The 15,129-nt window shown below is 39.1% G+C and overlaps 1 protein-coding gene across 3 annotated transcripts in view; it reads right to left on the bottom strand.

Annotated features, from left to right (window-relative positions):
* LOC139767301 (uncharacterized) overlaps positions 1-11,056 on the bottom strand; it is a 105,852-nt gene extending 94,796 nt beyond the window's left edge. For all 3 annotated transcript variants that reach the window (XM_071696512.1, XM_071696514.1, XM_071696511.1), the window contains exons 1-4: positions 10,777-11,056; positions 5,556-7,832; positions 4,890-4,969; positions 3,912-4,033 (exon numbers count right to left, since the gene is read on the bottom strand). In XM_071696512.1, the coding sequence (XP_071552613.1) occupies positions 3,912-4,033; positions 4,890-4,969; positions 5,556-7,797 (2,444 nt within the window). In that variant the 5' untranslated portion in view covers positions 7,798-7,832; positions 10,777-11,056. The remainder of the gene's footprint in view (positions 1-3,911; positions 4,034-4,889; positions 4,970-5,555; positions 7,833-10,776) is intronic.
* Between the last annotated feature and the right edge of the window lie 4,073 nt (positions 11,057-15,129).

Raw genomic sequence — 15,129 nt, 5'->3', positions numbered from 1 at the left:
TTTTCATATCAACATTTCCACTCTTACATCCACCTCTTTCCTTTTTTCACCTCCTTCCAGCATAGTTTCTTATTATCTCGAAACTTTCCACTACACTTTCTTCCAAAATCTTTATATACTCTTTCTTTGCTTTCCTATATCAGCTTCAAAATCTTCATATACTCTTTCTTTGCTTTCCTCTATCAGCTTCTTAACATCTCGCTTACATATTCTGTATTCTTCCCTCCCCTATTGAACTTCCACTAGTACATTCCTACTCAACAACCTGCCATATGCCTTTTCCTTCTCTTCCACAGCATTTCTATCTTCCGTCCACCATGCATGTGATGCACCCATCATCAAATCTTCCAGTCCTGCCTCTACTTAAAATTCCAAGCAATGTTTACTTCCACAAGTTATCTATAAATGTCTGGCATAACATCACTACAACTGGAAAAAATATCATGCACCTCAGTCACTCAAAAACATCAAAGAATGTATATATGTCATTTGTGTGGAATGCAAGATGTCAGCACTCAATGTTGTTGTTTGTTTCAGAATAAAAGAAACAAAATCTGGAGTTAGAGCGTGTATTTTTGGTGCAAAGAAATTTGTTCATCTATTCACATATATGAAATTCTGTCTGCATGAATAACATACAAAAACATATAAACTTAAAATAAACCATGTAAAATTTTCAAAATGTGCAACTGAGAGGTTGCTACCTGTGAGAGCACAGATGTGCTTGTTTGATGGTGCAGTAAACCTGACAGTGATGTAAGGATACAAGGCATGGGCTCTATGTGACAAAGTATGGTAGACCCATCCACTCATATATACATACAAACATTTCCAAGTACATATACATACATATACATATCAACATATACACATGAGTAATGCACCAAAACCACAGCTCCCTATCCAGGCCCCACAGACCTTTCCATGGTTTACCACAGACGCTTCACATGCTGCAGTTCAGTCCACTGACAGCACGTCACCCTGGTATACCACATCATTCCAATTCACTCTACTCCTTGCACGCCTCTACCCCTCCTGTATGTATATTCAATATATGTATGGTTCATGGTGAAGTGCCTGAGGATTGGCGGAATACATGCATAGTGCCAGCGTACAAAGGCAAAGGGGATAAAGGTGAGTGTTAAAATTACAGAGGTATAAATCATGTTGAGTATTCCTGAAAGATTATATGGGAGGGTATTGATTGAGAGGGTAAAGGCATGTACAGAGCATCAGACTGGGGAAGAGCAATGTAGTTTCAGAAGTGGTAGAGGATGTGTGGATCAGGTGTTTGCTTTGAAGAATGTATGTGAGAAATACTTAAAAAACAGATGGATTTGTAAGTAGCTTTTAGGGATCTGGAGAAGGCATTTGATAGAGATGATAGAGATGCTTCGTGGAAGGTATCAAGAGTATATGGTGTGGGAGGTAAGTTGTATTAGAAGCAGTGAAAAGTTTTTCTCAAGGATGCAAGGCATGTGTACGAGTAGGAAGAAAGGAAAGTCAATGGTCCCCAGTGAATGTCCGTTTGCGGCAGGGGTGCATGATGTCTCCATGGTTGTTTAATTTGTTTATGTATGGGGTTGTTAGAGAGGTGAGTGCAAGAGTATTGGAGAGAGAGGCAAGTATGCAGTCTGTTGTGGATGAGAGGGCTTGGGAAGTAAGTCAGTTGTTGTTTGCTGATGGCACAGCGCTGGTGGCTGATTCGGGTGAGAAACTGCAGAAGTTGGTGACAGAGTTTGGCAAAGTGTGTGAAAGAAATAAGCTGAAAGTAAATGTGAATAAGAGCAAGGTTATTACGTTCAGTAGGTTTGATAGACAAGTCAATTGGGAGGTAAGTTTGAATGTAGAAAAACTGGGGGAAGTGAAGTGTTTTTGATATCTGGGAGTGGATTCAGTAGCAGATGGAACCATGGAAGCAGAAGGTGAGTCACAGGGTGGGGGAGGGGACACAAGTTCTGGGAGCATTGAAGAATGTGTGAAAGGTGAGAACATTATCTTGGAGCAAAAATGGTTATGTATGATGGAATGGTGGTTCCAACAATATTATATGGTTGCAAGGCATGGGCTATAGATACTATAGATAGGGTTGTGCGGAGGAGGGTGGATGCGTTGGATATGAAATGTATGAGGACAATATGTGGTGTGAGATGGTTTGATTAAGTAATGAATAGGTGAGAGAGATGTGTGGTAATAAAATGAGTGTGGTTGAAAGAGCAGAAGAGGGTGTATTGAAATGGTTTGGTCACATGGAGAGGATGAGTGAGGAAAGATTGACAAAGAGGATATATGTGTCAGAGGTGGAAGGAATTAAGAGAAGTGGGAGACCAAATTGGAGGTGGAAGGATGGTGTGAAAAAGATTTTGAGCGAAGAGCGAACGAGGCCTGAACATACAGGAGGGTGAAAGGCGTGCAAGGAATAGAGTGAATTGGAACGACGTTTTATACCATGGTCAACGTGCTGTCAATGGATTGAACCAGGGCATGTGAAGCATCTGGGGTAAACCATGGAAAGTTTTGTGGGGCCTGGATGTGGAAAGGGAGCTGTGGTGTCAGTGCATTACACATGACAGCTAGAGACTGAGTCTGAACAAAAGTGGGTGGGTTGGGCAATTATTTCGTCTGTTTCCTTGCTCTACCTTGCTAACGCGGGAGACAGCGACTAAATATAACAAATAATAAAATATATATATGTAGCAAGGTTATTAGGTACAGTAGGGTTGAGGGTCAAGTCAAGTGGGAGGTAAGTTTGAATGGAGAAAAACTGGAGGAAGTAAAGTGTTTTAGATATCTGGGAGTGGATCTGGCAGCGGATGGAACCATGGAAGCGGAAAGTGAACCATAGGGTGGGGGAGGGGGGTGAAAATCCTGGGAGCCTTGAAGAATGTGTGGAAGTCAAGAACATTATCTCCGAAAGCAAAAATGGCTATGTCTGAAGGAATAGTGGTTCCAACAATGGCTATGTTTGAAGGAATAGTGGTTCCAACAATGTTGTATGGTTGTGAGGCAGTGGGCTATGGATAGAGTTGTGCGCAGGAGGATGGATGTGCTGGAAATGAGATGTTTGAGGACAATATGTGGTGTGAGATGGTTTGATCGAGTAAGTAATGTAAGGGTAAGAGAGATGTGTGGAAATAAAAAGAGCGTGGTTGAGAGCAGAAGAGGGTGTTTTGAAAAGGTTTGGGCACATGGAGAGAATGAGTGGGGAAGAATCGACCAAGAGGATATATGTGTCGGAGGTGGAGGGAACAAGGAGAAGTGAGAGACCAAATTGGAGGTGGAAAGATGGAGTGAAAAAGATTTTGAGTGATCGGGGCCTGAACATGCAGGAGGGTGAAAGGCGGGCAAGGAATAGAGTGAATTGGATCGATGTGGTATACCGGGGTAGACGTGCTGTCAATGGATTGAATCAGGGCATGTGAAGCGTCTGGGGTAAACCATGGAAAGTTCTGTGGGGCCTTGATGTGGAAAGGGAGCTGTGGTTTCGGGCATTATTACATGACAGCTAGAGACTGAGTGTGACCGAATGGGGCCTTTGTTGTCTTTTCCTAGTGCTACCTCGCACACATGAGGGGGGAGGGGGATGTTATTCCATGTGTGGCGAAGTGGCGATGGGAATGAATAAAGGCAGCGTGAATTGTGTGCATGTGTATATATGTATGTGTCTGTGTGTATATATATGTGTACATTGAGATGTATGGGTAAGTATATTTGCGTGTGTGGACGTGTATGTATATACATGTGTATGGGGGTGGGTTGGGCCATTTCTTTCTTCTGTTTCCTTCCTTGCGCTACCTCGCAAACACGGGAGACAGCGACAAAGCAAAACTAAATGAAATAAATGCAGCACTTCATATATTTTGAACATAGCATAGAATCTACCTACTTTTCCAGTAATAATTCTAACCTACTTTTCCAGTAATACTGATTTGCCAGAAGACTGTTTTGAGAAAGCAGCAGTAATGGTGGTCTGCTGTTTTGAAAACTTCAGCAAGGCTGCAACTACATCCTCTTTCTTCCCAGTGGCTGAAATCTAAAATATCAAGTGTGTTAACTGACATTCAAGCAGAATTACAGAAGACATTAAGCATGCAGGAAGCAAAGACAATTATCCGGAATGGAGCAAAGTAAATCGGTTATTTGGAAATACCTCGAACAGGGTGCAATTTTTTATTCATTATTTCCCAAACTGTAGTAGTCCATAACACTGAAATGTACTGATACAAAATTCCTACTTAGTGTGTTTCTATTCTCCCCCACTCTACATTTCCATGATTATGCTGCAATAAAAGACAAGCATACTTTCAAACTGTATTAATCAAAATTTATTTTTTACAATAAAAAATGCTGAATATAAATATCTCACAATCTATCAAATTGGTACATACTACGGTATATCCCATATATCATGGACACTCACAAAATAAAAAAGAAGTCTAAGTCTCAATTAATCTAATTCAGAGATGATCTTCAATTTTGTTACACCATCAAACTACAATAATCACTGAAAGACAGAGAATAATCAAAACATACACCTGTACTTTATACCTCTCACTTCTGTTGCCAATGGTTCACTTCTTAACATGCATGTCTGTCAAGTAATTTCCCATCCTACAACTTACTCTTATGATAATGGACTCCGACTGCTTGAGGTTACAATGCAAGTGAAAAGTCACCTTTGGTGAGGCTCTATCATTGTAAGTATAATCTTGTCAAAGAACTTTTCACTCCGAAAAGTCTACTTTTCCCTGCTACTGGAAGTAGCACAGACTTGGGCAACAAAAATCTTTAAAAAGGTTTCTAGGTAACACGAAGGCTTTCACTGAAGTTGGAACCTGGGGTAGTTATGAATAGAAAAAAAAAAAAAAAAAAAAAGGTAAACAACTTACTCTCATCTGCTTGCAAAATCCTTGCAGTTCTCCACAGGACAACAGATGAAGCACTTCCTCTAAATCATCCATTTCACTTTCTGTGGAGAAATATTCAGAGAGATAGCAACACTTTACTGATACACATCATATGTTCCTATTAATTACTTAAGTTATCTAATAATCAATGTATTTTCCATCATTCCTTCAGGCAAATAACTGCCAGGTAAAAATAATGGTGACTGATGAGATACTAAGGAAAGTTCTCTCTGCTCCTTCCTAGCAATGGAAGATACCTCTACAGGATACTACTAGTATGATTAGTAAGTTGCATATTCAAAAAGATCAAGATGAGGCAGGGAAAGTTAAAAAATCAATTGATGTCAGCCACTGTTCCTAAGACAACTTCAGTTAAACATGTTGAACATTACTGAAAAGATAAAAGTAAGCTACTGTTTTAGTTATCATTCAAGCCTAGCCTAAGTGAGGTCTTCCATCCATACCCAATACCTTTGTTATACATCAATAATACATCTAAATAAAGAGAACTATCTGCAACTCAAGCAACTTGTCTAACTTGGTTTGGAACATGCTGTTCCAATGAGCAACTTATAAAGGATTCATCATCCCATCTTAATCAAATATTGAGGCAACTGGTCTGGTTTAATATACAAGAATTCATCTTACCTTGATGTAAGAAGTTTGCATAGCCTAGTTCATTTACATACAGCCCAGTGTCATCCTGATCACAGATATCTCGGTATTCAATCTTGGACACTCTATTCCATTTTATCTTCCTTTGGAATAATCGTACATACAGCTTCTGTGCTGAGAGAGACAGACCCTGGAAAGTCTTTATGATTTCCAGATCATCTTCATTCAAAAGCCTTAAGTCCTGAGGCTGTGACAGAACTGTATCCAAAATTCTTAGAAAATTTTCTAAATAATATCCCTTATATTGTCTATACATAGCACTATCATACTTCTGCTGATCCTTCTTTTCTGTGCTATTAGAGGGACTTTGCTCTCCAGTATCAGATTTTGCTGGAGAGTTTGAGACTGATCCTAAAGGAGATGGAGTGGTTTGCTTTTTCCTGAAGCTCATTGCTGCCGAGAAGTTTTGTGATGAGTTCTGTAACAACCCTGTCTTTTTCAGGCCTTGTTTAAATTTCCAAGGACTTCTGTTACTGTTTGTGACTTTTTGCATAGATGAGTGTAATAATGAATTGAATATTTCATTTTCAGTTTCTAATGTTTTAGCTGCATTTGTAAATTTCTTTACATTAATTCTTACTTCAGAAGAAACATTCACCTTCACTTTAGATTCACTTGATTCTGGGGAAATATGAGGATTTGATTTTGAAGGGCTTGCTGTAAAAAGTTGTCTAACATGATTATGGCTCTCTGTATCTGAATTACTAGGTGTTGGGCTGGGGGACCTACATGGGACCAAATCCTCTAAGCTCCCGATGGGTTCAAAGAATGTCAAACTTTCAGTGTCACTATTAGGCACATTACTGTCTCCACTTGCTTCTGGACTTCTGAGGATGTTGATAACCGATTCTTGCTGATCCAATGATTTGGTTTCAGAGAATATGGATACATTCTTCATTTCTTCTAAATCACTTTGCTTCATACTTCTGACAAAGCATGGAGAACTGGATTTTAACTTTTTAACTGAAGAATGCTTATTTGGTGTTTTACATACAAAGGTAGTTTCCTCGAAATCATCCAAATCTCTTTCATTTTCTTTACCTGGGGACTCTTTTGATGGTTTCTGATCCATGGATTTAGGGGATACAGATTTTAACCTTTCCTTTGGAGATTTTGGGGATACAGATTTTATGCTTTTCTTTGGAGTAGCCTTTTTTGGTGTTCTCATTACTCTGGTTGTCTCTTCAAAATAATCTGAATCTTCCTTAAGGTCTGCTTCTCCATGAGAGGACAAACTGCTTTTTTTCTGTTTCGTAAGTACAGATGATACAGAATTCATACGTTTCCTTGGTGTTAATATTTTGGGTTGGCTCATGGTTGGTGACTTTTGAAAATCATCCTCACTCTCTGAATCTGTCCTCAGAGTAATACCTGGGGACAATATACTGTTTATTTTCTTATTTTCAACTGATTCCTTCTTTGGTGTTGCAACAGGAGAATTGCAGTCCCAGTCCTTTTCCAATATTGTTTTAACTTCCCAGCCAGACTTGGTTTGTGGGGAACATGTAGAACGATAAGATGGTAGCAACTTGGATGCATTCACTTTAAGGTGCTCTGGATCTTTTTCTGGAGTCGCTTGTGGAGAATCCCAGTCTGATACCAGAACTGCCAAATTCTGACTAATTTTTGGAAGTGCACACTCTATGACTTTTTCATGCCTTTTGATGGGAGTACTTTTCACATCTTTACAACCAGGAGAAAAGTAGGGAGACAAGGTATGACTATCAACGTCTTTCTGAGATGGCACACAACATTCATCTTTAATGCCACAGTAAACATCTGTTTCAAGAATCTGTGTTTCTATCATAGATGGACTAATGTAAAGACCATAAGAGTCTGAGTCATTACTACCTGGTTTTTTAGTCTCCTTTACATCCAACACCGTAATATCTTCAGTCTCATCTTCACTATCTGATAGCACAGCTCGTTTTCTTGTTTTCAACCCCTTATCTTTAATAGCTTTTAAGTGTTTTCTATTCTTCAATGACTTAAAACTCTTACCACCTTTCTTCTGGTGGGATTTACTTTTACATTCTTGATCAAGGTGCCAATTAATCTTACGTTCGGGGATTTGAAGGCTACATCCTGGACATGCAACCTTTGCAGAGACTGAACTAGTCTGAGCCTGGAGCTGGAAGAAGTGCAGCAGTGTTTTCTGGGTCTTGACAGGCTTTGCTGCAGCACCTGCCTTTCCTTGTTGAGCAGCCTTCTTCATTCTACCAACTCATCACCCTTAAAAACTTCAGTAATCTGGAAATTTATAACAAATAATCGAGTTAAATTAGTTATTCAGGTCTGGTTAATGGTAAACAGAAATTTCAGTAAAATAATAAGCTATTACAAAGAACCTTTTTGATTTTTCAGTTAGTGATATTTGATGCAAACCACAAACTAAGGATCCTCTCTAGAAAATCATTTCCTTTCTATCTTCATCAAATACTCTATAAATCATAATAAAAAAAATACAATCTAAACACAGTTATATAAAACAGGATCAAGATATGAATCACTGAAATATACATATAACAGTTTCAGTGTACAACTAATTATTTTGGCCTCCCAGTGAAAAAAAAAAAAAAAAAAAAATCTTATTTACAAATAGGTGCATGAAAAATATATACTTTTTTCATGAGAACTAAAACTTCATCTATTCTTAGCTGAAGATAAACATTATCTACCAGGGTGGCCAATCATAAGTATGGATACATTCACTTGCATTTCGTGACTTTTCATTTACATGAATAGGTGCAAAAAAAAAAATCAAAATAATTTTCTATGTAAATTAAGAGTTGAACATTTATAGCTCATCTAAAATACACTACTTGATGGACTAGCCATGCTAGTAGGATTGGTAAGGGTTGTGTAGGCATAAAAGGGACATGGCACAACGAGTTTCTACATAAAAAGGTTCACAATCATCCATCAAGGTCATTGGTGGCTTACTGAGGCCTCTAGGCAGCTCCCTTGACACCTTGTTTGAAGTGCCATCTACGACCAACTAAAAGACCCAAAAGTACAGACAAAATTCAACTTGTGGTGGGAAAGCATGTGACTCACTCAAGGACAGTAGCAGCTTGTCTCAATCAAGGACAACAGTGCTGAACATGTTAATGTCTGTATATTATTGCCTGTACAATGTGGAAAATCAAATCTTTATAAGGATTTACTTTAATGTCTTTCTGGTAATTAATAGCCAAATAAGACTAGTGCTTGGGTCAAGTATAGTAATATCATGACAAACAATTCTATAATTCCTCTGTTAATGTTATATCAACGTGAACACTCGTGCAAATTTCTTTTCTCAATGTTAACTCTGATCCTATATACATGGGTGGATCACTTTTCAACCTCTCAGTACACATATATCTCATGCATACTGTGTTAAAGTGAACAAAAGCCTCCAAACTGCTTCCATCAGTACAATTCATATTAGACTTTGTACATTAAGCAAATTCACTAACATCTCTAAGTTGATTCACTAACATCTCTTAATCACATGTCCACTCTAACTTATAAAATGGACCCTCCACAAATGATCTAAATTAATTTCCATGGTAATCTCAATTGGAATATCTCAGCCCTAATCAATCTAATTATTGCTTCTGTACATCTCCCTTGAGATTTAATTCTTGTACATTCAACCACATCAACTCAGGTCTTCATTGTCCAATCATATGCTAAAATTTCTACAAGGCCATATAACTTTAAAAGACCTTTGTCTGTGCATCATTGCAATGATTTCTTTACATATCATTTTCACATCTTCCTTCCTTATTTGCTCTCCTAATCCCAACTAATCAATGTATGCTATCCATCCATCCATTCACTAGAGCTGGGACAAATTTTTTTTTTTCATGATCTACATCTGTATTCCTTCCATTACCTTGTGGTAAATTTCCAATTTCACCCCTCTTGAAAAACTCATTCAATTTCAGCTTTCCTACAGGGTACTGCCCATTGTAACCAATACTCTCAAATAACTAAGTTCATGAACTTTGCTCACAGTAGCACTTAACCATACTTTCAGCATCCACCTTCTACACATTTAATCAAAGCAACCTACCACTTCATCTACTCTTATTATGATTCACTGAAGAGAAGAGCATCTGCTCAGAGTAACTGCAGAAGCTTTCACTGCCCCATCATCTTTCAACTGTACACTTCAATATCACCAAACTGTCCTGCAGCCCTTAAACCCAGCCTGTTTCAATTTAAGCCTGAATTGGATGACACTTCAAAAATACTGAATGGGAAGCTGCCTTTCAACAAATGATACAATTTGCTGAGAGCATACGAAAATAAGTGGCTTTTTCCAGAAGAAATTACTTTTAAATCTTAATATCACGTGAAAAAAAATAATCATAAAATCATCAATGAGGAGAATAAACAAAATGTGGTGCAGAACTAAGCATTACTGACCACACATGCATAGGTTACCTAAACATGGCTGCCAGTACCACACTCAACCTAGCTCTTAATCCTACCCTAAGGGCTGATCAATAAAAAGGGTACACAGTACAGGATAGGGTCTGTGTGTGTGTGTGTGTGTGTGTGTGTGTGTGCATTCCTATGTACAATTAGTATACACATGCAAGGTTAAAAGATGGGGCAAAACAAGTGAAACTATCTCTCCCTGTAACATACAAACAGTAATCACAGGAGTAAAATAAAAGCATACTACAGACTTTAAAAGAGAAAATCAACACATAAAATGAGTAAGCACTTGGAATCTGAGTAATCATTTGGAATCAGTCACTAGTAAAAGCTCTCCAGTGAAACACATGCAACAAAATAATCAAGTAATAATACTTAATATCATTATCATCTTCAGTAAAGATTTTGCTATGGGAACACCACATGTATTTGGAAAAAGCGCTTAACAATGGTTTCCTTAAACTTGGATTCTAAATGTCTTGGAACATTACTGTCCAACGAAAAAAAAATATGTAAATAATAGTGGTGTGGAGTATGAAAATCGGGAGAATGTCGTGGTATTTAGCAAAAAAAAAAAAAAAGCTGGCATAACACAATCACCTAAACCTATGACTACTTCACCCAACTTTCGACTAGCACACATCAGTCATCTAAACTTTCAATATTATAATCGAGAGACACGAGACACATCCACGGCTTCAACATGGTACAAAGTTGAAATAAATGAAAGAAACAGATGACATAGAGTATTGCTGCTTACCTTCCCTTACAGTCCAGTTATTTCAAATGTTTTCCAGTAGGATTTGTTGTCGAGACGTCCATCACCCAAACTTGCCAACCAAGGCTTGTTTACACATCTTTTCCCGAGATCTTCAAATATCTGACAACCAATCAACTCATGCAAATACAGTGCACACTCATTAATTAGGAGGTATAATCAATAACCAACAACAATGCGAAAAAGACACTCCATAACTGAGTAAAATTCACTAGACACGGTTCGTCTCGAATATGATGTTTACACCACTCTACTTGTTCGGACACGGTAGCAACACGTGCTCAGGTACATCAAGTGAACAATTATTTTAACGCCTTTGGTTTCTACTCTTATTCCTTTATATCAAGATAAATTAATATGATGAATAATACTAATGAATATGGGATGGCATGTCCTAACTGCGTGATCACATTTAATGTTAAAATGAAAGTAAAGGAATCGGACAAAACCTTCCCGCCATTTAATTTTTATAAGTAAAGGTGGATTCTTATAAACCTTGGGAATTTACATCTAAATAAATCCCAACCAAGTAGACATTAGCACTACAATAGATATGTCTTGCAGAATCTTACATATTTTATCTATATATCCGAGTGCGTCCTTGTATTCCTTATGAGATATAATGGAAATATGCTCTGCCATATATTTTTTATATATAAGTCGTTCCCTATGTGATATTGTTGTACAATATATTATTTACGGGTATATTGGACTTAAGTCTGCTTGCATAGATGCCGACAGCATACAAAAAAAATGGAAGTAATAAACAACTTTCACAAAGATATTGATTTTAAGCAGATTTTTTCCCCTCAGAAGAGCCCATATTTCCCCTTTTCGGTAGGGCCATAAGGGCTGCGTCACCCCTCAGCAGCCCTTCCTCCTCGCTCAGCACAAATAGGTAATCACAGTTAGTTACGATACAATTGGGCACGGATACTGTATAATACATTATATTGTATACTGCAATGCAATTAATCATGAAGAGAGTATCACAGTGCAATCTAAAGGGGATACAACTCAAGATGACTAAGTATGGGGGACCCATCCATCCATCTTGCTCAGAATGCAGGGAACGGAGTTTTAAATGTATAAAAAAGGAGTATTATTCAATTTTATCTTTTTTAGTTTACTAAAGAAGGTTTAGGGATGCAAAAATATTATATACAGGGTAGCTCAAAATATTGGATCATCGTCAACAAACTCGCTTTCTAACTTTTGGTGAGCAAATGTTCAAATTATATAAGACGTGAACATTCCTACTCATGTACTTGTTAACACGGAGTACTCCCGTCTCTATGTATTCAAATTGATGGAATGCAGTTGTGAATATTAATGAATTACAGTCAGTTTTGACGCCGTAGGCAAGGAGACAGCTGAATACTTGGAATTATTATTATCATTATTATTATTACTATTATTATCATTATGTTGATAAGTTCGTCTTATGTTGATCAGGTAGTTAAGCTCTTAATCTACTCGCCTTGCTAATGATCAACCAACCCTGTTTTTGATCAGTCATGCTTTTGATCAACAAATCACACTATCGATCAATCTGCCGTGCTGTTGATCAATTAGTCCTGCAACTGATTAGCTAGCCATGCTATTGATCATCTAGGTATGCAACTGATAAATAGTACTGATGCTGATGAACTTATAGTGTTGATCAACTAGCAATGTGACTGATCAGTAGACTTGCTGATCATCAACTGACTTTGAATTAATCAAGTAATGTTGCAATTGATCACCTAAACCTGCTGCTGATCAACTAACCTTGCTACTGATCAACTAGCCATGTGTTGATCATCTAGGCTTGCTACTGATCAGCTAGCCATGACGCTGATCGACTAGCCATGCTGCTCTTCAACAATCCATGTTGATGATGATTAACTAGCCTTGCTATTGATCAACTCGTGTCGATCAACTCGCTTTACTGTTGCTGAAAATATAGGCATTCTGCATATCGACGAACGACTAGCATCGTTGATCCGCCAGCAGTGATACTGATCACCCACCCACACCACGAGACGAGATAATTCGTAATAATGAGAAAAAAGATAAGCGTTGAACTTGCTTGATTCGTGAAGAGGAAATATCATAGTGGGTCCTTAAGAAAGGAAGAAAATAGGTATGAGAAGCTAATACGTCAACCGGGGGATGTTAGGGGAGACATAGATATATGTTATGTAGCAAACGGAACCATCGAATTCAGATGGTGTGTGCATCTACTCCCAGAGAGAGAGAGAGAGAGAGAGAGAGAGAGAGAGAGAGAGAGAGAGAGAGAGAGAGAGAGAGAGAGAGAGAGAAATGTCGCGGCACCAGCTGTGGTATCATACCTGATACACGAAATGGCTGAAGCGGTGTCAGCATGAGAGGGGCTCTGCCATCTCAGTAAACCAGGCCAGGTTTATCACTGGCCTGAGGGAGATTTCCGCTACGAGCAGTACGTATACACTCGATGGGGGGGGGGGGGGATCTTGCTCTTGCAGGAGGCTCATGTGGTCAGCTGGCCTCTCCCGGAGGATCTGAGGGAGGATTGTTAGACGGGAAAACCAACAGCGAGTCGCCGACGGCTCCTTGACAAGCCGAGGAGGACAGCGCCTGAGGATCGACAGATTGCCCATTATGATGTGTTCCTTGACGTTGTTCAATGCTTTATTTTCATTCTTTCCAAGTTCCAGGAACTCCTGCAGCTTTAAGGCTACGCTACATTCAGTAGCAGGGTAATGACGGACTCCTAAAGTGAGAAGTTCTCGGGCGAGACTGCACTCCCTTACGTCAACTCAGTGAATACCTGAAAAAGGTGTTCAAGACATTTTTCCGATTGGTGTTCACTGCCTGACGTTCACGATCTTAACACTCAGGTAACTGACAGGCTTAAAGCTCAAATAACCAACCAGTCCCTCAAGTGTGACGGTACGACCCAGCGTGACGGTACGACCTAGCGTGACGGTACGACCCAGCGTGACGGTACGACCCTTGGGTATGATGGCTTGCCCTTTGATCATGCCTTGTAATGGTTACTTTATACATCGATCAGTCCGTCGTACTCAAGGATCGAACCGTCGTACTCAAAGGTCGTACTGTGGAAGTGAAAGGGTCGTATTGTGGTTGTGAAAGGGTCGTACCGTCACGCTCAAATGTTAATCATCTTTCCTACTTACCTTGGCAAGCGGGGGAAGAGGGGGTTGTCTCCTGGACGGGTTTCACATACGTCACCTGACCCGTCGTTACATTCGGTCACATCACGTGAAACGTCACTGCAAATGTTTTTTTTTTTTTTACATATTATATTCCAGCTTGGCTTTGGTCCATCGCCACACCTGACAACACCAGCCTATCAGGTGGATTTCTCTCGGGAGACGCATGCGCACCGCCTCTCTATCACTGAGGGAATGACACACTGCTCTAAGCGTTTCGAAACCATTCTCGAAGCACTTCGAAGTTATATATATATATATATATATATATATATATATATATATATATATATATATATATATATATATATATATGCCAAACCTTTCATGTCCAGCTTTGTCATGATGGCTCTTCTCCCACAACAGACGTAACTACCATCATCAACACATACGACATTTCTCGCCAAAAAAATGATATGGTTTCTAAGCCGCCTAAAATACACCAGCGAGTTAGTGATCTTATGTCATGGGTTCATGATGTCCTCCTACTTTATTAGCAGATGACACACCACACTGGGCAGATTGTTCTGGGAAGTCTTACCCAAGTATATATTTTCTTGGGTATTTGTCACATAAACTTCCTAATGGGGAGCCACGTCACCTGCTTCTACCTGCCACCATATAACAATTGTCTGTCAAAGTTCTCATCCTTTTCTGCTTTAATCCCGTGGTCATATGTCATCAGTATCACTCCGCTATGACGATGCCCACCCAGAGCTGTTACTGTGGACAAGCCAACTTACCACATTCCTAATATCTTCTTCAGATGGATTTTTCGATCACCCTTAAAGAAAAGTTGGCCGAAAACCTCGCCGCGTCGTTCTAAGTGAGACTGACGAAAGAAAGGCGGTCGGCAAGGGGAAGAAGGGTGCTCTAACCCCATGAACCACATTATGACTACGCTAGGACCACCTTCATCACATGTTTTGAAAAGCCCACACAGCATGAGTCGGTAATAACGAACACAACATATTTAGTTCTTACCTTAAAACTGTAAAGATAACTGAATACATTGTCACATATGTTTACACCACGACTAGGCTGTGTACAGGGGACCATGCCATTTTAGTAGGTCATAGTCAGGCTGTCCAGCTTTCAAAACAGCTTTCATGTAGGGCATTAATTCCTCCAAACACAG

The sequence above is a fragment of the Panulirus ornatus genome, chromosome 59 (genome assembly GCF_036320965.1).
Source record: "Panulirus ornatus isolate Po-2019 chromosome 59, ASM3632096v1, whole genome shotgun sequence".
In the NCBI taxonomy this organism is placed as follows: domain Eukaryota; kingdom Metazoa; phylum Arthropoda; class Malacostraca; order Decapoda; family Palinuridae; genus Panulirus; species Panulirus ornatus.
Note: the sequence above shows the minus strand (reverse complement) of the source record. Positions and strands in the feature narration are given on the sequence as shown.